The sequence below is a fragment of the Tupaia chinensis genome, unplaced genomic scaffold (genome assembly GCF_000334495.1).
Source record: "Tupaia chinensis unplaced genomic scaffold, TupChi_1.0 Scaffold000235_1, whole genome shotgun sequence".
NCBI classification, from domain to species: Eukaryota; Metazoa; Chordata; class Mammalia; order Scandentia; family Tupaiidae; genus Tupaia; species Tupaia belangeri.
In genome coordinates this window covers 535,991-561,103 of record NW_006159713.1, presented here as the reverse complement: position 1 = coordinate 561,103, position 25,113 = coordinate 535,991, and the positions used below count along the sequence as shown (strand labels likewise).

General features: G+C 38.4%; 1 protein-coding gene across 1 annotated transcript in view; it reads right to left on the bottom strand.

The window, feature by feature from the left end:
• CHD9 (chromodomain helicase DNA binding protein 9) overlaps positions 1-25,113 on the bottom strand; it is a 352,905-nt gene that overhangs the window by 56,111 nt on the left and 271,681 nt on the right. Inside the window, 4 exon segments of the mRNA XM_014587776.2 lie at positions 11,156-11,245; positions 11,680-11,839; positions 21,013-21,212; positions 21,651-21,847. Coding sequence (XP_014443262.1) covers positions 11,156-11,245; positions 11,680-11,839; positions 21,013-21,212; positions 21,651-21,847 — 647 coding nt within the window.

Below are 25,113 nucleotides of genomic sequence, written 5' to 3'. Positions count from 1 at the left end.
AATATAAAGAAGATTATGATGATAATATAAATTAAAAAAATGCAAAAAAAATAGTTCTTTTGGAAAGTAGACACTAATGTCAGAAACAACTTGGCAAAAACTACTTGGTTCAAATATTTATTTTGTGTATAGGAGACTGAAATCTTAAAGGTATAAGTGAATTGCTTTAGGATGCAGAACAAGTCATAAAGCATCTTTTAGACTTCTTTTGCTAAGAAAATCACATGAAAAATGCCAACTTCTTTATTCATAACTTGAATGAACATTTTAACTTTACTAACTAATGAACTTTAAGACATTCAAAGTACTCTTTTTATGTGGTATATAAATAACAGCATGCCATACAAAATAAACACAATAGGGGCCAGCAGGTGGCATGGTGGTTAAGGGCACTGGATTCCCACATGGCCAAATGCGGTTTGAGTCCTGGACTTGGCAGCTTGCTTTCTCTCTCTCTCTCTCTCTCTCTGTTACTTTCTAGTCAAGTTAAAATATATAAATAAAGTTAAATAAAATAATTATTTTTTTGGGACCAGCAGTTAGCATAATGGCGATGTTGCTGAACTCCCATGTAGTCAACCGCGGTTCGAGTCCCAGACCTGGTGGCTTAAACTCACACCAGGCGCGTGTGCGTGCGTGCCCAAGATCCTGAAAGGAGAATGGAGGAGAAGGGATTGTGGCGTGGCCATCCCCCCAGGTGGTGATTTCTCACTTTCTATCTCTCTATCTCTCTCTGTCTTTCCGGCGAGAGCACGCGCCCTATAGCAAAAACCTCTCAAAAAAAAAATTATTTTTTTAAAAAATAAACACAATAGGGACCAGCAGTTAGCGTAATGGCTATGTCACTGGACTCACATGTAGTTGACCATGGTTCACATGCCGACCCGGTGGCTTAAAACTCACGCCAGGTGCTTGTGCGTGTGTGCCCAAGATCCCGAGAGGACAACGGAGGAGAAGGGATTGCAGTGTGGCCATGACCCCTTGGGAGGTGATTTCTCACTTTCTGTCTCTCTGTTTCTGTCTGGTGAGCGCAGTGCCCTATAGCAAAAACCTCTTAAAAAAATTAAAAAATAAACACAATAGAGTGCTAAAACTACAATAATTAATCCAAAATTCTCTGGTAACTTGGCTCCCTCTATGAGTACAAAATAACTATAACACCGATAATTTTACAAACATAATAATATTATAATAATAATAAACAATAATTTTCTTTGCTCATCATTTCAAATTATTATTATTTTCTCAAAAAACCTTTTTCAACTAACACATAACATCTCTAAAAAGAAAATGATGTCTTGTATAGGACTGAAATGTCCACTTTTTTTTTTTTAAGACAATTTTGCTATTGAGCACACGTGCTCACTACAGACAGAAAGTGAGAAATCACTACCTGGTGGGATGGTCACATGACAATCCCTTCTCTTCCATTCTCTTCTTGAAATTCTGGGCACATGTGCACAAGTACCTATCTCAAGTCACTAAACTGGAACCATGTGAAAATTTCCTTATTTTCAAAGAATTAAGAGCTATAATAAAATATATTACAAATTAGGACCAGCAGATGGCATAATGGTTATGTCGCTGGATTCCGGCATGGTGGACTGCATTTTGAGTCCCAAACCCAAAAGCTTGAAATTTACATTGGGTGCATGTGCGTGCATGCCCAAAATCCTGAGAGGAGGATAAAGGAGAAGAGATTGTGGTATGGCCATTCCCCATTGGGGGTGATTTCTCGCTTTCTGTCTCTGTCTTTCCGGTAGGCGTATGAACCCTATAGGAAAAAATCTATTAAAAAACAAACAAACAAATAAAACCCCCAAAATTCACAAGGTTGAATTAAAAGACAATGGTAGTGGAGACCAGCAGATGGTTACACTACTGGATACCCTTGTAGTCAACCATAGTTCGAGTCCCAGACCCAGTGGCTTAAAACTCACACTGGGTGCATGTATGTGTTGTATATATGTGCCCTAAATCCCAAGAGGAGAATGGAGAAGAGACTTCAGCCTGGCTGTCCCCCATGGGGGATGATTTCTTGCCTTCGGTCTCTCTGGCTCTTTCTGTGTCTCCAGTTAGTTAGCACATGTGCCCTATAGCAAAAATCTCTTAAAAAAAAAAAAGACAATGGCAGTGAAAACGAAAGATCTGTAAGTTTAATTAGTTAACAAAAAATGGTTAATAATTTACTTTTTGCTTTTCAGAATTGTTTTGTCAGAAAATAAAAGGTAAGAGACCAGCAGTTAGCATAATGGCTATGTCGCTGGACTCCCATGTAGTCGACCGCGGTTCATGTCTCGGACCCGGTGGCTTAAACTCACACCGGGCACGTGTGCGTGCATGCCCAAGATTCCGAAAGGAGAATGGAAGAGAAGGGATTGCAGCATGGCCATCCCCCCCTGGGGGGGTGATTTCTCGCTTTCTGTCTCTGTCTCTCTGTCTGTCTGGCGAGTGCACATGCCCTATAGCAAAAACCTCTCTCTCTCAAAAAAGAAAAGGTAAAAAAAATTGTGGTTTTTTTTTTTTTTTTTTGCCAGAGGGTGTATGTACTAACGAGAGAGAGAGAGAGAGAGGAAGACAATGCCCCTCAATGGGGCTGACCTTTTTTCTATATTCCTCCATCCTGTCAGGATTTTGGGCATACATATACATGTGCCTAGCTTATTTCTCAAGTCTCTGAGCCTGAGATTTGAATTGCAGTTGGCTATGTGGGGTCTGGATCCTTATGCACAGTACTTAACCACTGCAGTATGGGGCCAGCCCGAAAAAAGTTTTTAATCAAAGGAATATATTAACATATTAATATATTAAGATAATATATTAACACTTTCAACAAACACCTTATTATATCTAATTTTTCTTTAAAATAAAAGGGCTACAATTGAAATATTTTATAGCTTAGTGCAGAAAAAGGAAAAAAAAAATGTTTATTTTCTTGTGATATAGAAAAAGTTGAAAAAGAGTTTAAGAGAAATATGGTTAAATAAATTTATTTTGGGGGGCCAGCAAGCGGCGTGGTGGTTAAGACACTGGACTACCACATGGCTGACCATGGTTTGAACCTGGTGGCTTGAAATTCACACCAAGCATGTATGCGTGTGTGCCCAAAATCCCAGAAGAAGAATGGAGGAAAAGGGACTGTAGTGTGACCATCCCCTCTGCGGAGTGATTTCTCTTTTCTTCTTATGGTCTTTGTGTCTCTGACAAGCACATGTGCCCTATGGCAAAAACCTTAACAAAAAAAAGGAGATATTCATTTTTTATTTGAGTTCATAACTAGGACTAAACAAAAACAAAGCATTAGAAATGAAAGAGAAAGAGAAAAAAACACTAGACAGGATTGGGAAGGCATTGGGCAGTCAGGTAGGAGGGTGTCAAATAGTTTCAGTTCTCCTTGCCAGCCATCAGATGGCACTCTAAGATTAAAACATTGTGATTATCACCTAATGTAGAGGATTTTCCTGCATATAGAGAGGAACAATAAACATATAACTTATTAAGTACCACATGCATGTCAAATATTTGTTAACTGCTAAAGAAAGGGTATGACAAAGTAAATATGCACCTGTTGTTTATTTCTGCTTCTAAAGATAGTTCATGTGCCACCTCCTGCATAAAATCTTTAACTGTCCCAGGATAGATAGTTCATTCAAGATCTATTTAAACAGCACTCCCTACGCTCCAATAATGGAAATACTATATCAAGATAGACATGTCTCTGCCCTTGTAAAGAGATACCTGAAATGATGCATGATATAGGGAACCTGAGAAGTCAACTGAGCAAGAATAGAGGATAATGAAGGAAAACAGGAAAGAAAATGTTTCAGAAAGAATGCAAAGGCCTAGAGCAACAGTAATTAATGATGGCACACACTTGCTAACTGTGGATACTATGTTCAAAAGAGGGAAGTGAAGGGAACCAGCAGTTAGCGTAATGGCTATGTCGCTGGACTCCCACGTAGTTGACCCGCGGTTTGCGTCCCGGACCCGGGGGCTTAAAACTCATGCCGGGCGTGTGTGCGTGCGTGCCCAAGATCCCAAGAGGAGAATGGAGGAGAAGGGATTGCAACATGACCATCCCCCGTGGGGGGGGTGATTTCTCGCTTTCTGTCTCTATGTCTCTGTCTGTCTGGCAAGCGCACGGGCCCTATAGCTAAAATCTCTCCAAAAAAAAAAAAAGAGAGAAGTGAACTGGAGATAGAGAACTGTAACACCATGGAGATAAAAATTGAAACCACAAAGACTAAGAACACCCAAAGAGTTAGCAATAAAAAGAGGGTGTGTGGGGACCAGCAGGTCTAATGGTTATGTTGCTAGACTCCCACGTGTCAACAGTGGTTGAAGTCCTGGACTGGCAGCTTTGAACTCACCCCTGGTGCATGTGCATGAGTGCCCAAAATTCCAAGAGGAAAATGGAGGAGAAGGGACTGCAGCATGGTCATTCTCCTTGGGGGGTGATTTCTTGCTTTTTGTCTCTCTGTCTCTGTCTCTCCAGAGAGTACACATGCCCTATTGCAAAAAATCTCTTTTAAAAGAAAAGAGGGTGTAAATGGAGACAGTTTACATTTGGGAGAGAAGTAGCCTGAAAAGTTGTAAAGACAAAGCTAAAAAAAAAAACAAAACAAAAAACATAGGAAAACATTACTGATATAACACTAATGAATTGCTCATGAGAAGCCGATTACACATATGACTGCAGTTTGAATCCCTGGCTCAGTCAGCCTGCGACATACCAGGTATGTGCATGAGTGCCTAGGATCTGACAGATTGGAGGACTTGATGAAGGGGATTATGACATGATCAGACCTTGTAGAGGATGCTCCTCTCTTTCTCACACACATATGCATTGTATCATAAATAAAGAAAACATTTTTTAAAAAGAAGGAAGTGGTCAAGAAAGGTAAAAATAATTAATCTTATAACCACCAAATGTTGCAACAAGGATGTTGGTGAACATCTTGAAGTGCACGGTAGAGTGAGGAGAAAGAAGCTGCACTGCGGTGGAGTAAATAGTGAAAAGGAAAAAGGAAACAATAAATACAGATACTTCTTAAAAGAATTTGACTGTGAAATTAAAGAAAGTAATAATGTGGTAGTTTGAGGAGATACCGGGCCCAAAACAGATGAGTATCTGAATGTATTTATACAAGCACATGCCTGGGCATACATGTAATGTTAAGATGAAAGAGACATGGACACGATGAAATCTAAATGAGAAGACAGAGATGAGAAGATTAATGAAAATGAAGGAATAATACAGGGAGAGCTGTCTCTGGAAAACCATAAGCAGATCAGATCCAGTCAGGCCAAGGGAAAGGAGTTAATTAGTCAGCAAATATTTACTTAGTGAATACTGCTTAGTATGTTCTAGATTCTGGGGTCTGGAAATACAATAATCAATAAGACAGATAACACAGTTATCTTTCAGGGGCTTAAATTGTAATGGAAGAAGAAAGAAAATACAAAAACAAATACACACATTTTACGCTTTTAAATTCTTTTCCTTTATGGGAGTGGGGCATGGTAGGGGAAGAGAGACATAGAGACAGGAATTTTTTTTTTTTGGGCGGAGAGGTTTTCGCTATAGGGCGTGTGTGCTCGCCAGACAGACAGAGAGAGACATAGAGACAGAAAGCAAGAAATCACCCCCCGGGGGGATGGTCACGCCACAATCCCTTCTCCTCCATTCTCCTCTCGGGATCTTAGGCACGCACGCACACGCACCCAGTGTGAGTTTTAAGCCACCGGGTCCGGGACACGAACCGTGGTCGACTACGTGGGAGTCCAGCGACATAGCCATTACGCTAACTGCTGGTTCCCTAGACAGGAATTTTTGATAGAGTTTGGCTGTGCTCTAATTCTCATGCACTTACTTCCTAATTAGCTCAGTTACAGGTGCGTGCCCAAGGTTTAAAGGTTACTCTAGGAACTGAACTAGGAGCTCCCATGTGGCTTCTTAGATTCTCAAACAATAGTGCTACCTGTATACTTCTGAAGCTTGAACCATAGTTTAAAAATATTAATAGGTATCATAAATGAGAAAAATACGGTTGAGTAGTACAAAGTGACTGAGGGGCTACCTTAGGTAGGGTAGGTAGGGAAGACCTAGAGGAGAAAATATTTGAGACCAGAATAATTTGAACAGGCAGTTCTATGGAAAACTTGGGAAAGGAGTTTATTTGGATGAGAAGGAACAGAATAGAATGAGCTTGACATGTTGGAAGAACAGAAAGACCACTGAGCTGGAGCATTATGGGTGAGACCTACAGTGAAGAAAGGGGTCAAGGGACCAGCAGTTGGCGTAATGGCTATGTTGCTGGACTCCCACGTTGTCGACCACGGTTCGTGTCCTGGACCCGGTGGCTTCAAGCTCACGCAGGGTGTGTGTGCGTGCGTACCCAAGATCCCGAGAGAATGGAGGAGAAGGGATAGCAGCGTGGCCATCCCCCCTGGAGGGTGATTTCTCACTTTCTGTCTTTCTGTCTGTCTGTCTGGTGAGCGCACGCGCCCTATAGCAAAAACCTCTCAAAAAAAAAAAGAAGAGAGAGGTCAAAGGGTCATACAGGGCCCTGTAGATCATAGGAGTTTAAATTTTACTCTTATTTTTTTCTTTCTTTTAAAATTTTCCTATAGGGTATGTGTGTTCACTGGAGATAGACAAAAACAGAGAGAGAAAGTAAGAAATCACTGAAATCACTCCCCAGAGAAGATTGGCCACACTGCAATCCCTTCTCTCCTTCTGTCTCCTTTCAGTATTCTGGGTGCAAATGCACAAATGCCCAACGTTATTTTCAAGGCACTGGGTCCTGGACTAAAACCATGCGGTCAACTATGTGGAATCTGGCCACTTTAACCTCCATGCCATCTGTGTGGCACCTAGATTTTATTCTAAGAGAAATGAGAAACATCTGGAGGGCTTTAAGAAGGAGTACCATGGCCCAATTTTTCTCATAGAAATGTTGCTTTGGGTTTAGCCGATGTTAAGTGCACTGGATGCTGCTGCATGGCAGGCTGAGGCCACATGGGAGGCTGGCCCACCCTAAAAAGCAGGACATGGTGGCATGTGCTTGTAGTTCCAGCTATTCAGGAGGCTGAGGCAGGGGATTACAACACAGCAAGACTGTGTAAAACTCCATACATATACTCTACCAAAAGAGAAAGATCACTTTGGCTGTGCAAAGTGCATGCTATGAAGAAAAAAGCATGTAGGTAAAGAAATTCAGTAAAGGAGACCACTGCAAACTCTGAGTAGAACTCCATATACATATTCCACAAAAAAGAAATATAACTTTGGCTGTGCAAAGTGCAGGCTGTGCAGAGAAAAACATGTAAGCAAAGAAACTCAGGAGGCCACACGTGATAACGATGGCATGGCTAGGGATTTACCAGAGGAGATAGTGAAAAGTGCTCAGAACTGTCACATGTTTTGTTGGACTAAACGGTCTTCCTGAAGGGTAAGGTAAAATGGGAATCTAGAATGATACCAAAGCAACTGGGTAGTACATTTCCTAGGATGGAAAAGGTTCATATGGAAAAGGGGAGGTAAAGGATTGGAGAAGGTATATTTGAGAGAGCCAAGGGAAATTTAAGAAGTCAATTAGACTTTTAATTGGAAAACTGGGAGGTAGTTGATTTAGAGCTTAAAACTCAGGGAAAAGCCCTAAGATAACTATGTTAATTTGAGGATCACTTGTTTTAAGAAACCTATTTTGTTTGATGAAATTGTGTAAATTCACCTGATGGGAAAGTACAGACAGGTAAAGAGCTGAGGATAGAGCTCTTGCTCTGTTAGAGGAGAAAGAGCCAATGAAAGAATGAAAAGTAAAAAGTAGTGACAAAAAGGACAACCAGATGGCTATTGTAGCATGGATGCCTATAAAGGAAGAGCAGAAAGGTAGAATTCTAGAGAATTGATCACACTGTATGTAGATCATTAGCAGCTGTGTTAAGAACCGTTTCAGTGGCATAATGGAGATGAAAGATTAAGGACCAGTGGGTAGCATGGGGGTTAAGGTGGTTGGATTCACATGGTTAACTGCAATTTGAGTCCTTGACCTGGCAGCTTACACACACACACACACACACACACACACACACACACTGTGTGCATGTGCTTACATGCCCTAAGTCCTGAGAGGACAAAAGAGAAAGGACTGTATTGTGGCCATTCCCCTGGGTGGAAGGATGCTTTCTTACTTTCCCTTTCTCTCTCTCTCTCAAGCAAGCGCATGCACCTATAGCAAACAACAACAAAACCCAAAATGGATTCACTGAAGTGACTTGAAGAGAAATTGCAAGGTAAAGAGCAAAGACAGTAAATATAGATAACTCTATAAAGAAGTTTGTTGTGGGGCAAGCTCCATGGCCTGGTGGTTAGGGCAGCCAGATTCAACGTGGTCAACTGTGTGGTTCAAGTCTTGGACCCAGCAACATGAGAAGTGCACTGGTCCATTTGCACCTGTACCCAAAATCCCAAAAGGAAGAAGGGCTAAAGGAGAAGGAATCACAGAGTGACCATTCCCCATGGAGGTGATTTCTCCTCTCTCCCTCTGTCTCTTGCAAATGTACCTGCCTTCTAGCAAAAAAAAAAAAAAAAAAAGTTATTGCAATAGGGACCAGGGAAACAGACTAGTAGAATGTATATTAAGGGAGTTCCTTCTCCTTTTTTTGTAGTGAATGATATGAAGCCATGTATATATGGCAAGAGAATGACCCACTAAAGAGAGAGAGAGGAAAAAAAAGATGATTCAGGAAAGAAAGATTACCACAGAGTAAAGTCTTTGAAAGGTTAAGAAGAGGTGGGGTAGTTAAGGTGGCTGGATATCACATGGCCAACTGAATGGCTGAGTCTCAGACCTGGCAGCTTGAAAAACATGCTGCGTGCCTGTGCGTACATGCCCAAAGTCTCAAAAGCGGGGAGAAATGGAGAATAAGGGGTTGCAGTGTGACCATTCCCCATTGGTGGTATTCTCTCTTACTTTCTCTCTGTCTCTCCTAAGAGAGCACATATCCTTTGGCAAATTTAAAAAAATAAATAAAATAAAAAAGATAAGAAGGGAAGAGCCCCAAGGCACAAGGTTTGTCTTGGGAAGAGGAACATTTCTACTGCATCCTGAAAGAAGGAATAGGTGGGCATACTGGCAGGTAGAACTGAATATAGTTCTGGTCTGATTCTATCTATTTTCTCCATGAGATATATAGCAGGGTCATTATTGGAGGGTGGTAGGGTATTGTGGAAAGATGGTATTAAGAGAGAGGTATGAAGTGGTCCTCTTAAAAAGCAGAAATCTGAACATACCAGTAAGAGTGATTAAATAGTCTTCACTGAATCTCATTTGAAATCTATGCTCAAAAATTTGAAGTGAATCTTTCAGCATGGCTTGCTTTTCTCCAGCAATGTTCAGCTGCTTAAGTGTAGAAAATAAATAAATGGATATGAGAGTTTCACTTAAGCTGGCATTGTGGAGGGGTTGAACAGAGGGAAAAGGAAGCAAAGAGAGTTAGGGATTTTAGTTAACATGTAGGGTTCTGGATGACAGAATCTAGGCTGAATAATTAGGAAAAGGGAGCATAAAAGTAGTGATGGTTAGGAAGTAAGTGCTAAGCTGTGAGGACATCATAATGAAGTGACAGAATTTTAATGTAAAGTTAAGTGAGTTGGAAGGAGGTGATGATCAAAATTCACATGAAGAAATAGTGCTGATACTGGTAAGATCAAGTGCATGACTGTGTGAATGTGGTTGTATGAAGAGATGACTGTAGATAAAGGTTAAGGAACTTAACTGTTGGATGAATCACATGTAAATACAGAAGTCAGTTACTACTACACAACCTTTTTTCCATTATAATAAGAAAGAAGAAGAAAACAAGCATAGAAGAGTCAAGTACCTTATTTGGTATCAGGAAGCAGAGAACGTCTGTTTGTTGGCATGCTTACAGAAATTTTCTCTACAAAGCAGAGAGAATTAAGTTGCTGAGAATGAAGGGTTAACTAGTGAGTTTAAGGTAAAGAGAGTGAGAAGTCTGAAACAGACACTGTAGAGAATGAGGAAAAAAACTGGGAAAGATTACTTGTAGTATTAAGAGAAAACATTATACTAGAAATAGCAAATTTCTTACGGCTCCTTCTGGTATCCCATACATACATCAAAGGAGATTGCAATATAGCTATCTGCAATATCTGTTTCCTCCTTACTGGGACCACAAACTTCTTAAGGATGAGGATTGTTTTATCTTTGTACCCAAGTGTTTTACAGTGTCTAGTCCCTATTGGGTACTCAAAAAATTGTTTCTAAGGGAAAATGAATAAATTTTTATTTACTTTTTAAAGTTAGCTAAAGGGCATGTGTGCTCTCCTGAGAGTCAGACAGTAAGAAACACAGAGAGAGAAAAAGTGAGAAAGCACCTTCATGGGGGATAGTCACACAACGATTCCTTCTCCTCCATTTCTCTATTATTTTGGGCACATGTGCTTGGAGTGTTTTCCAAGGCCCTAGGTCAAGGATTTGGGTCAAGGATTTGAACTGTGCAGTCAGCCATCTGGAACACAACTACCTTAACCAGCACACTATGGGTTAGCCAAAATGAATCACTTATTAAATTTGAGCCTGCTTAATGGAATCTAGGTTAGATATACCATTCTTATTGGCCGGTCCCGTAGTGCAATGATTAAGCACTCTGCAGAGGAAGCTAGATCCCACATAGCTGACCAGGGTTCAAGTCCAAGCCCTAAAGGCTTAAAAAGCATACCAGGCACATGTATATGCCCAGAATCCTGAAAGAATAAAGAATGGGAAGAAAAGGATTGTAGCATGACCAGGACCCACTGAGGGTCACACACACATGTGCATGCTCTTTCTCTCTAGGGTGTGCAAGAACCTCTAGAATTAAGAAAAAAATTACATATGTATATTACGTATACATACACACATGTGTGTGGATACAACTACTGTTGTTTTTATGTTATGAATTTTAGCGACAGGACCAAAGAAGAGTAATGGAAGGGCAACAAATTGGCAAGGGTAAAACTCCTTTAGTCTGATGGATTTTCCTTCTTATATATTTCACTGAATCAGGAGCCATCTAACATACAAGTTTCTGGTCATATAATTGTGCCTCATTATGTTACTGAAAATTAATGTGTTATTTAATTTACCTTGCATCGACTCCGTCAAATACTTTCTGACACTCATTTCCAATGACTTCTTGCTTTAGATAATACAGCATTCTCACACGAAGCAGAACTCTAAAAGCAAGAGGAATACAAAGCAAAATCAAAAGGCACAAAGATATAATAACTAAAAAATCCAAAATAAACCAAAACAAAAACCTCATTCATGGAGTTAAAATGAGGAGGGGAACTTGTATACAGATTTTTAAAATGAAATAATAATCACTTCTGATTAAATTACTCTCATATCATATATATAAAAGGTTTCTCCAAAATCAACCCCATTATTTAATATCCAAGTCAGATATAATGAGTTCATTTGGAAGCCAGTTTTATTTCTCTCTTGGTTAAAACAGTGACCCCAAGAGGTACTATGACTTGTTGATAAGATTAAAATAATCCCAGACCACCCTTTATACTGTACTCAAAACCAGAATTCTTTAAACTTGTCAATAAATGTAAAAAGGTAAACTTGTAGGCAGTTATGTTAAAAATACCCTACAACCTACTTGTTACAGTGGTGTTTTATATGTTTTTTGTAGCCTTCATCTTGAAGCAACTGCTCAGGATTGTACTTTCGAAGCCATTCTGCTTTTTGTATATCAAATGAGCTTGTTTGAGTCTTTACTTTCTTCCCTTTTCGACCCCTAGGTACAGGAGCTGAAAGGCCTATTAAAATAAGAAGGAATAATATGTATAAAAATATGCAGTCTGAGGCCTGCCCAGAACCTGATGGTTAATGGAGCTGGATTCCACATGATTGGTCATGTGGAATCCAGCTCCATGTTATCAATCTCGGACTCAAGGCTTAAAAAATAAGCCAGGTGCATGTGTGAGTGTGCCCAAAATGTCAAAAGGAGAGAGAAACGGAGAAAGGACTGTGGAGAAACAGAGAAGAGACTGCAGTATGGTCGTACCCCATGGCCTTTCTCCCTCTCGCTGGTGAGTGCTTACATCCTCTAGCAAATTAAAAAAAAAAAACAAAAAACAAACAAAAACAAACACCCTGCAATTGAAATTATTTTGGGGGGAGGCACAAAATTTCTGAGGTCTGTGAAAGCTATATAGATATTGCTAAAATGTTAATGATCAAAACAGTGATCCAATCACAAGTCAAGATGATTGGTTTTTCATATATTAAAATAATTTCCCAAAATTATCTAACAATTCTGTATCTCAAATTAGAGGAATTCTTACTTTTTATTTGTTCCATAACAGTCTTTTTCTTCCGAATATAAAAACCAAAAGATCGGATCTGTCCCTCTGCTTTACTTTTGTTTCCCTTGCAACTAAAAGACATATTTTAGCCTTTCTTTTCTTTTTATCTTAAGAGAATTATTTAAATTTTACTTATTATCATTATACTATTATTTGTTATAGGAAATGTGCACTCACCAGAGACAGAGAGGAGAGAGAGAGAGAGAGGGAGAGAGAGAAAAAGTCACCTGGTCAGGGACTCAAAACTGTGGTTAGCCATATGGGAGTCTAGCACCTTAGCCACCATGCCACCTGCTGGCCCTGGCCTCTTGCTTTTCAAAACAGATTTTACTAATAACATGTAGATTAGGTTAGCCAATGGGAGTTCCTGTTCAAAACAGCTAAATTATTTTATTTCTTTCATGTTTTGCTGTGAAATATTTCAAAATTACAAAAATGGGACCAGGACGTGGTGTGGCAGTTAAGGTGCTAGACTCCCACATGGCCAACCATTGTTCAAGTCCTGGACCTGGCAGCTTGAAAATCATGACAGGGATATGTGCATGCACACCCACATGAGAGAAGGGATTGCAGTATAGCCAGCTTCTCTAGGGGGTAATTTCTCACTTTCTCTCCCTCTCTCTCTGGTGAACACATATGCCTTATAGCAAAAAAAAACTTCAAAAAAATGTATTTCTGCTCTTCATGTTTATATATTTCATATGTGCTCTTTTAAAAAATTATACACAGTTGAAAGTCCTCATGTAGCCCTCTCCCATGCAATTCATTTTTTCCTTCCCAAAGAACACTACTACCCTGAATTTTTTTTTATTCCATGCAGATTTATAATATTACTACTGCTATGGTTTGAATGCGTCCTCCTCAAAATTCATATACTGAAATCTAGTGAATTATTCTAATATTGTGGAACAAGTAAAGATTTATAGCCAACAATAGAGTTGAAAGGAAGGACCCTTGGGAGGTGATAGATTAGATGAGGTCATCAGGTTGGGGGCACTCACAACTGACTCCTACTACAAGCTTTATAAGAATTGTAGACACAGACATACATGCTCTGCTTTTGTTCTGTCTCACCATGTACTACCCAGAATTGCCTTAGGTCTCTGCAGAGTCTAGCAGCAAGAAGACCTCTACCAGATATGGTTTTCTGATCTTGGACCTCCAAATCTTGACAATAAATAAAACTTATATTCTTTATAAATTACCTAGAGTATAGTAGCCAATTGTTAGTCACAGAAAACAGACCAAAACAACTACATATATTGGAGAAATATTTAAAATTCTAAACCTAGTATCATACATATAATCCTGTAAATTATTTTAAAATAATTATTTATTATTATCATTTTAAAAAATTTGCTATAGAGCATGTGTGCTCGAGAGAGAGAGAGAGAGAGAAAGAGAGAGAGAGAAAGCCACTAGGTCTGAGACTTGAACTGTGGTAGGCCACATAGGAGTCCAGCATTTTCACCACCATGCCACCTGCTGGCCCTGATTCTGTAAATTATTACTCTTTTTTGAAATTTAGCTATGCTGACTTGTGAGGCTCTAATTCTTCATTTTAATTGCCATGTAATAATTTATTAAGTGAGTATACTACCTCATATTTATTCATCTTTCATGATGTTTAAGTTGTTATAATTTTTCATAATTCATACTAATAAAGTTTGACCCTGTCTTCCAATTCTTATCTATTATTTCCTTGCCATATTATACTAGGTAGGATTTCCATTAAAATGGTAAATAGAAGCACTATGTAGATTTATCCGTTTCTCTATATAATTTTGGAAGATTTTGATGCTTTTATACTTTGAGATTTTGTTAGATACATATATGTTCATACTTGTTATAATTTCTATATATATTGTTATTGTTTTTGATCATTAGTTGGTGTAACATTTTTATCCAAATCAACACCTTCCATCTTAACTTCTATTTTGTCCTATATTAATAACATTAGTGTAAGTTTATATGGCTTAGGATTTGCATTATATAGCTTCTGCTAAATCTATTTTTATACTTCTTGCTTGGTGCTTAATAATACCTTTTTTTTTTTTGAGAGGTTTTTGCTATAGGGCGTGTGCGCTCGTCAGACAGAGAGAGACATAAGAGACAGAAAGCAAGAAATCACCCCCCAGGGGGCATGGTCACGCCACAATCCCTTCTCCTCCATTCTCCTCTCGGGATCTTGGGCACGCACGCACACGCGCCTGGTGTGAGTTTTAAGCCACTGGATCCGGGACGCGAACTGTGGTCGACTACATGGCAGTCCAGTGACATAGCCATTACGCTAACTGCTGGTTCCCAATAATACCTCTTTGATGTACAAAAGTACTCATGTTTTTCCCCCACCTGATAATTTTTATCTTTTAACAGGTAAAGTTACACATAATCTGCTTACATATATTTATGTGTATGTTTATTAATTTATTTTTTTTAAATCATTCTCCTTACTGTGATTTTGTGGAATGATAGAGTTCTATATTTTAGTTCTTTTCTCTCTCATTGGTTTGGAAACTCAACAGTGCACATTTTTAAATATACATACTTACATTTTCTTACTAAAATTTAAAAATATTTTATATTTCTTTTTAAACAATTATTTAATTTTTATTTATTCATTTATTTATTTATTTTTCAGATTTAATTATTTAATTTAATTTGACCAGAGAGAGCGAGAGAAAGTGAAAAAGCAAGTTGCCAGGTATGGGACTCAAACTATGGCTAGTCACGTGGGAGTCCAGCGCCCTTAACAACCATACCACCTGCTGGCTCCTATTCATTCATTTATTTTAATTTGACCATAAAGAGAGAAAGAGAAAATGAGAAAGCAAGCCACTAGGTCCAGGACTTGAACTGTGGGTGGCCATGTAGGAGTGTCCAACACCTTAACCACGTACCACTTGCTGGCTTCATAAATATTCTATATCTCTAATCTTCTTCCTATCAAGGTTTTCTCAGACTCATAATTCAATCTTTCTGTTTATTTTTTTCATTTCTGCTACATGTTCATCTATAATTTATTATAGGTCGTGCTTTCAATTTTTTTACATTAACTTATTCTTCTTTCAAAGTTACAGTTTATTTGAAGTATCTTGGAAAGTACTAATGATAGTTCAAAAAAAGTAGTCATCTCTTTTATAACTCATTTCCTCTAAGTTCCTCTTTTTTTTTTGAATTACTTTATTTATTTATTTATTTATTTATTTATTATTATTATTTTTTTAATTCGACAAGAAAGAGAGAAAGGAGAGAGAAAAAGAAGAGAGTGAAAGTGAGAAAGCAAGCCACCAGGTCTGGGACCTGAATCATGGTCGGTCATATGGGAGTCCAGCACCCTTAACCACCACTTCACCCGCTGGCCCTCTCTAGGTTCATTTTAATGGTTTGTTTTTAGTATCTATTTTTCACGTTAGAGACTTTTCAGATGTCTAACAATGATAATCTTTGCTCATATTTAACAATGACAGATCAAAAAAGGTGATAGTAGTCTTATTGATTGCAGGCTCACTGGAAAGGTAACTGGCTGAGTTTTGTTTCCCTCATATCTATAGGTTTTGGGCTGGTCGGATTCACTGAAGAAAACTCTTCACTTTTATTCCTTGAGTATCCCATCAGCTGTATACATACATTCACTTAATACCCATATAGTAAGTAGCTCAACATCTCAACTGCCAATGTAACCCAGAAGTACTCCATTTTACTTTCTCCCAGAAAACAGACTTCCAGTCAACTTTCATCTTGTGTACATGAAGTTGAAGAAAGTATGTAGAATCTAACCTCCTTATAAACAGCTTCTATCTGAAGTCCCTATCCTTTCACACATATTTCTAATTATCTAACAAATAATAGAACATTTACCCTGAATTTTATATTTCAAAAAGGATCTAAATAAAGCCCCATACTTTAATTAGTTGATGACTCTTAAATCTCTTTTATGTCATAGGAAGACTTTGATCTCAGTACTATTGATTTTTTTTTTTTTGAGAGATTTTCACTGTAGGGCGCGTGCGCTCGCCAGACAGACAGAGAGAGACATAGAGACAGAAAGCAAGAAATCACCCCCCAGGGGGGATGGTCATGCCGCAATCCCTTCTCCTCCATTCTCCTCTCGGGCTCTTGGGCACGCACGCACATGCGCCCGGCGTGAGTTTTTAAGCCACCGGGTCCGGGACATGAACCGCGGTCGACTATGTGGGAGTCCAGCGACATAGCCATTACACTAACTGCTGGTTCCCAGTACTATTGATATTTTGAGCTAGACAGTTCTTCACTGTTTGGGAAGGCAGGCTATCTCTGCAGCCCTGACCTCTACCCACTAGGTATTAGTAACATCTCCAAAGTTATGACCATCTGTGGTAGAGATGAGACTAGGGCACAAAATCAACTCTAATTGATAACCATTGGTTTACAGATAATCTCTCCATTCACTCCCACAAGTTACTTATTGAAGAAAGCAGGTATTTTACTCAAAGAGTTTATTAAACTTAATGCCTTACATCTGCCACCTCACTTTAGAAATAGAGGTTCAAAGAAGAGTAAAATTAGGGACCAGTAGTTAGTGTAATGGCTATGTTGCTGGCTCCCATGTAGTCAACCGTGGTTCAAATCCTGGACCTGGTGGTTTAAACTCACGCCGGGCACGTGCGTGTGAGTGCCCAAGATCCCAAGAGGAGAATGGAGAAGAAGGGATTGTGGTATGGCCATCCCCCCTGGGGGTGATTTCTTGCTTATCTGTCTCTCTGTCATTCTCTGTCTTTGTGGCGAGCACACATGCCCTATAACTAAAACCTCTAAAAAAAAAAAAAAAAGAGTAAAATTATTATTTATGTGATTCTCCATCTTTACCCAGAAGTCAACTCTTCGCATTAATTGATTTCACTGTCTCTGTTAATCTAGGGCTACACCAAATAACCTATTTAAAATAGGTGCTTTCTATTCCACCTGATTAATTAGTTTACTTGCTTCACAGTATTTGATCCCACTATAATTATTTAATTAAATTATCAACATTTTTACTATGCTTGTCTGTTTACATGACTAGAATGCAAGGTTCATGAGTTCAGGGATCTTGACTATCTTGCTGCTTCTTATCTTCCTAGTACTTTGCTCAAACAGCATACAGCAGGCAGTCAATAGTAATTTTTGATTAAATATTGGGTCACTGGGAAAGTCATGATGCATTTTTTGCATAGAAAAATACATCATGCGGGAGTGTGTGTGTGCGTGCCAAAGATTCCAAGAGGAGAATGGAGGAGAAGGGATTGCAGTGTGGCCATCCCCCCTGGGGGAGTGATTTCTCGGTTTCTATCTCTCTGTCTCTCTGTCTTTCTGGCGAGCGCATGCACCCTATAGTGAAAACCTTTCCAAAAAAAAAAAAAAAAAGAAAGGAAAAAAAATACATCATGACCTTTCCCAATGACCTAATAGAATAAAAATTGTAGTACAAATTTAAAAGTATTGTAATCTTTTACAATTTTTTTAGATAATTCAATTAGAGTATGACATAAAAGAAATATTTTATGCAAAAATAACATTTTGTATGCAAAGCTGTAGAGAGAAAAGTATTTGTATATCCCTTTATAGAACTATAACCTGGTATAGCTGGTTTTCTTTTTTTAGTTTTTGCTAGGGGGCATGTGTGCACATGAGAGAGAGAGAGAGAAAGAGAGAGAGAGGGAAAGGGGGAGAGAGAGAGAGAGAGAAAGGAAGAGAGAAAGGGAGAGAGAGAGAGAGAAAGGAAGAGAAAAATAGGAGAGGAGAGGACAGGAGAGGAGAGGAGATATGGAGGGGCAGTGAGAGAGAAAAATCACACTCCCAGGGGTGTGTGCAGGGGCCACACTGCAATCCCTTCTCCTCCAGTTTCTTCTCAGAATTCTGGGCACACATGCACATGTACCTGGCATGATCCTCAAGCCGCTGGGTCCTTGAACCATGCAGTCAGCCATATGGGATCCAGGCAGTCAGCCTGCTGGCCCAGTACAGCTGCTTTCAACAGGAAGTTTCTCATACAAAATTTAAAATGTAAATCAAAGTTCAATATGCCTATTAATTGCTGAGAATCTTGTTAAGATGCATATTCCAATTCCGTAAATGTGAGGTACGACATTCTGTGTTTCCAAGAAGCTCCTAGGAGATGTCGATGATGTTATCACAGAACACATTTTAGATACTAAAGATGTATACATGCTGTATGCTATACCTTTTTTTTTTTTGGCAACTGCCAGAGGGCACATGAACTTGCCAGAGAGAGTGGGAAAGCATATCCCAACGAGGCATGGTTATGCTGCAATTCATTCTCCATCTTGTTGGGATTCTGGGCATGCACACATACAGGCTCAGTGTGTTTCTCAAGTTGCTAGGGCTGGGATTCTAATCACAATTGGCTATGTGAGATCTGGCTCTTTTAACCACTAGTCTATGGGGCCAACTCTATGCTATGCCTTAATAATTCTATGTTTTGATATCTATTTTAGTGCACAAGGAGGAATACATAAGGATCTGTACCGAAATGTCTTTTTAAATGTTCTAAAATTGGAAATAGGCCTAGCACAGTGGTATAGGTGGCAGGGTCCACTGTGCAATACTGGAACAATATGGAAAACTCCAGGGTTCAGATCCTGAGTCTACCAAAACATGCCAGGGGTACTTGCAGATGTGCCAGGGATCCAGCCTGGCCGGAAGGTTAGGGGAAAAAAACTGTGGTGAGACAAGGCCCTGCTGGGGGTGTCTCACTCATGGAAAAAATAAATAAACCCTTAAAAGAAATGAGAAACAACCTGGGAATCAGCAGTTAGCGTAATGGCTATGTCGCTGGACTCCCACGTAGTCGACTGTGGTTCGCGTCCCGGACCTGGTGGCTTAGCACTCACGCCCGGCGCGTGTGCGTGCGTGCCCAAGATCCCGAGAGGAGAATGGAGAAGGGATTGCGGCGTGATCATCCTCCCTGGGGGGTGGTTTCTCACTTTCTGTCTTTACGTCTCTCTCTGTCTGGCGAGCGCATGCGCCCTATAGCGAAAACGTCTCAAAAAAAAAAAGAGAAACAACCTAAAAGACTATAATGTAAGAAGATGTTTCAGTTATCAATATTATGGAATGTCTATACTGTGAAATACTAAGCATAAGTTTAAAAATGAGATAGACCTACAGGAATACAGATGGAAAGACCTCTATGGATTGTTAACTCCCATGCTGATATAGAGTTGATAACCATATGCTAAATCCACCAAACTGGTGGCACTTTTCTGAAGCTGGAACTTGAATTGGGAGTGAAGGTTAAGTTAGCATTATCTGAAATGCTTTAATATTTTATAGGATGCAATAAGTATTACATATACAACTAAAAATAAATTTAAAAAGAAAATGAGAATGTGCTTACCTAGATGATTCTGTAGCTCTCGTGTCTGCCCATCTTCAGTTGGAGTAATGAGATCCCATATGAAACCTTTAATTTTCTCATCTCCTCGGTAGTGAATAAGGCAATATGCTAGGAGGGCTCTACAAATTATTTCTACATCATGCTCATTGAGTTGCCTTTTAAAACGACCATGAGATAGAATCTCTCTCCATCGGCCCCACCTATTTAAAAATGTATATTTCCATTAATATTAAGTTCTGGAAAAAAATGATTCATGGATAAAAGGTATAAAAAACTAAAATAAATTTTTATCATTAGTAGGATTTACTAACAAATGTTTCTCCTTCATGTATATAACACAGAGGCATTGCATAGTAACTTCTAGTGTATTTTACTAACTAATGGGTAACTTTATCTACTTTGTATTATTGAACACATAAATTTAAGAACAAGGAGTTTGACTTTAGTGATAGAATATAAGCACTTAAAGGATAGCCCATCATTCTGCTATTAAATATGTACTAAATACAGAAGTTCTACATGTTTAAAATAGATTTTATTGATTTTGATAAGAGGAAAAAATACTTAAAGCCAGTACTTAAAACCTACAACTTTTATATACCAGGCTACTTACAGTAAACAGAAAAACAATATTTTACCCATAAACTAGCAGGTTTTTCTCTACTCTGAAACATTCAGTTCTTCCATATCCACGTAGTCGACTGTGGTTCGCGTCCCGGACCTGGTGGCTTAGCACTCACGCCGGGCGCGTGTGCGTGCGTGCCCAAGATCCCGAGAGGAGAATGGAGAAGGGATTGCGGCGTGATCATCCTCCCTGGGGGGTGGTTTCTCACTTTCTGTCTTTACGTCTCTCTCTGTCTGGCGAGCGCATGCGCCCTATAGCGAAAACGTCTCAAAAAAAAAAAGAGAAACAACCTAAAAGACTATAATGTAAGAAGATGTTTCAGTTAGCAATATTATGGAATGTCTATACTGTGAAATACTAAGCATAAGTTTAAAAATGAGATAGACCTACAGGAATACAGATGGAAAGACCTCTATGGATTGTTAACTCCCATGCTGATATAGAGTTGATAACCATATGCTAAATCCACCAAACTGGTGGCACTTTTCTGAAGCTGGAACTTGAATTGGGAGTGAAGGTTAAGTTAGCATTATCTGAAATGCTTTAATATTTTATAGGATGCAATAAGTATTACATATACAACTAAAAATAAATTTAAAAAGAAAATGAGAATGTGCTTACCTAGATGATTCTGTAGCTCTCGTGTCTGCCCATCTTCAGTTGGAGTAATGAGATCCCATATGAAACCTTTAATTTTCTCATCTCCTCGGTAGTGAATAAGGCAATATGCTAGGAGGGCTCTACAAATTATTTCTACATCATGCTCATTGAGTTGCCTTTTAAAACGACCATGAGATAGAATCTCTCTCCATCGGCCCCACCTATTTAAAAATGTATATTTCCATTAATATTAAGTTCTGGAAAAAAATGATTCATGGATAAAAGGTATAAAAAACTAAAATAAATTTTTATCATTAGTAGGATTTACTAACAAATGTTTCTCCTTCATGTATATAACACAGAGGCATTGCATAGTAACTTCTAGTGTATTTTACTAACTAATGGGTAACTTTATCTACTTTGTATTATTGAACACATAAATTTAAGAACAAGGAGTTTGACTTTAGTGATAGAATATAAGCACTTAAAGGATAGCCCATCATTCTGCTATTAAATATGTACTAAATACAGAAGTTCTACATGTTTAAAATAGATTTTATTGATTTTGATAAGAGGAAAAAATACTTAAAGCCAGTACTTAAAACCTACAACTTTTATATACCAGGCTACTTACAGTAAACAGAAAAACAATATTTTACCCATAAACTAGCAGGTTTTTCTCTACTCTGAAACATTCAGTTCTTCCATAGCCATTGGAACGGTCACAAGGTCTCCGGAGTTTGGGTTTTTCATCTCCTTCACTTTCAGCTTCAGATAATTCAGCCAATTCATCCTTTGTAGCACTGAAGGGTCTTGTTTGCTTCCTGATTCTTGGAGTATCAATAACCAAGCTGTTCTGTAAAATTTAACAGCTATTACTTGAAGGTCCTTTTACAATTTTGTGTACAATAATGTTTTACATTATCATCTTTAAATCATACAAACAATAAAATAATTATAGAAAACCAGACAATTCCAAACTACCAAAACAACTGAAAGTTCTTACTACAACACATATATAATCTTTTAACATTAGAGTCATAGGAATAAAAAGAACTTGGTACTTAATTATCAACATAAAAATGACTGTGCTTTAGGGAACCAGCGGTTAGCGTAAAGGCTATGTCGCTGGACTCCCATGTAGTGGACCGCGGTTTGGGTCCCAGACCTGGTGGCTTCAAACTCACACCGGGCGCGTGTGCATTCTTGCCCAAGATCCCGAGAGGAGAATGGAGGAGAAGGGATTGCAGCGTGACCATCCCCCCTGGGGGGTGATTTCTCACTTTCTGTTTCTATGTCTCTGTCTGTCTGGCGAGTGCACGCGCCCTATAGCAAAAAACCTCTCCAAAAAAAAAAAAAAGAAAAATGACTGTGCTTTTGTAATAAAATATATTTTTAAGCTAGACTTATGGCTCATAACTTTCTTTACCTAATTTATTAATAACTTCATTTAGATTGTTTTCCATTTTTAAAGCAAATAACGCAGACTAGCTCCATGGCCTGGTGGTTAAGGCAGCCAGGTCACACATGGCCAACTAAGAGTTCAAGTCCTGGGCCCAAGAGCTTGAAAAACTTACTGGGCATGTGTGCCCAAAATTTTAAAAGGAGGGAGAGGATTGCAGTGTGACCATTCCCTATTGGGAGTGCTTTTTCCTCTTCCTCTATTTTTGGTGAGAGCACACATGCTCTAGAATAAAAACAAACAAATAATGCTAAAGTATATCTGTGTGATCTAAGATGATCCTAAAGATAAATCCAAAAGAAAAGAAATAGCTAGGAATAGAAATATTGGTCAAAGGTTATTTTTATAGATCAAGAAATATGTTTACAACCATAAGAATTATACTAATATACAAAGTGCAAGGCAGTGAATGCATTGACTCAGTATATTCATTTCAGTTCATTCATTCAAAACCACTTTGTTGAGACACTTGAATAAATAAATTTCTGTAAGTTAGACATCATACTATGGACTGTGGATATAGAGATGAATAACAGAGCTATATATAAGGAATCCAGAGTCCTCAGGGACAGAGAAATGTGAGAATAAATGAAATATTTTATGCTGCAAGGTGGATACAAAAGAAGTCAGAGAAAAGTTCACAAACTAGTGAAACCAGAAAGAATTCTTGAACAATGAGAAACAGTTTGCTAGATAGCCATGGAGGAGATAGCACTACAGGTAGAGGAAAGAACAAGGGGTCTGAAATGGCATCGATGATCAGGAAATGTTCAAGTTCCAGAGCAGAAGAGGGTAAGTGGTAGAAGTCTCTTTTCGGGAAAATTTGTTAAGAAGGGAAAAAAGGATCAGACTATGAAGATCTTGGAATATCACAGTATATATGCAGTGTATTGTACTTATTAAGGTAGTACATGACATTTATAAGCCTTATTACAGGTGATGTTAATCTTTGCTAAATTTTTTCATATAAAGTCACTAATTTTCCCTTTATAATTAATAACTATTTTGGATGGTACACTTTGAGAATACAAAGATATTCTCTTCTAAAACTTTCGATTAATTTTAGAATTTGTTGATGGATCTTGTCTGCTGTGTATTACTACAGTGGATTAAAGGTGATTTTCTATTTTTGTCAGTATTTCTACATTCTACTGTGCTTTAGGAAACCAGCAGTTAGCATAATGGCTATGTCGCTGGACTCCCACATAATTGACCACGGTTCACGTCCCAGACCCGGTGGCTTAAAACTCACACTGGGCGCGTGTGCGTGCATGCCCAAGATCCCGAGAGGAGAATGGAGGAGAAGGGATTGCGGTGTGGCCATCCCCCCGGGGGGTGATTTCTCGCTTTCTGTCCTTCTCTCTGTCTGGCGAGCACACGCACCTTTTACAAAAACTTCTCCAAAAAAAAAAAAAGAATATTTTCCTGCCAAATATTTGATAAAAAAGAAAACTAGTTCCTTCTGTATTGTATACCTTGTTATAATAAATACTTAAAATTCTATCACAAATTAGTTTGTTTGGTATACAGTATTATAATGCTCACCCAAATGTTGGTCCAATATCCTAATTACCATTTATTATTCTATTTCTCTGTTTCCATATTAAAATCTCATAGTTTGACTTTCTTACTATCTTATTATTTGTTCTTTATATCTTTTTCTCAGTACCACTCTTTAAATTGCTATTGCTTTTCAATACATTAACATTTTTTGATATTAAATTTAAGCTATAAGGAGTCTTCATAAGTTCATGGGAAATGCTTATTATGGGAAAACTATGCAGAGATTTCAAATTTTTTTGTAACAAAATAAACTTGTACTTTAATTCCAATTTCCACAAACTTTCTGAAGTCACCTCATAAAAATTTATCTATACAAATCTTAACTTTTGAAGATAGCCTACAAGGCCCTGTTGATTTGACCCACGTCTATGGTTCTGGTCTTACTTGTTACCACACACACTAACTCTGTATTCTGCCACAATGTTTTTCTGTTTTTGGAATATGCTAAGCTTTTTACAGCAAGGGCCTATCATCACTCTCTCTGTCTTTAAAGCTTTCCCTCCTGTCTTTATATTATGCTGGCTCATTCTCACCATTCAAGTCTCAGTACACAATGTCCTTTGCTTGACCCTCTTTCATTGCTTTAATGCTATCTCCATTCCTCTGGCATTCTCTTACTATCTTACTGTTTTATTTTCTTTACTCTTTGAAATTATCTTATGTATGTTTTGACTGCTGTCTTATCTGCTGGAATGTAAGTTCTATAAAAGCAGGGGTTTGTGTGTCTTGTTCGTATTAGCTCTAATGTGAGAATGGTGCTTGGCTCATAATGTGTACAAATGTGTGTGTCTATTTTCAATAAATACAGTTGAAATAATCGTAGAGATCATATTGTAAGTATTTTCTGTATCTCTCTCTTTTTAAATTCAACTTCTTTGAGCTCTTTTTGTGTTAGTACATAAGGATGTACATGAGCATTTCTAATTATTGCTTTGGATAGTATGGATGTACCATTCCTCTACTGTAGGAAATTTAATTAGTTCCGACATTTTGCTATAACAAAAAATGCTGCAATAAGCATGACTGTACTACGTTACAATTGTGCATATGTGCTTTGCTGGTGCGGGACAGTTGTGAGAGTGCATTTAATACTCTTC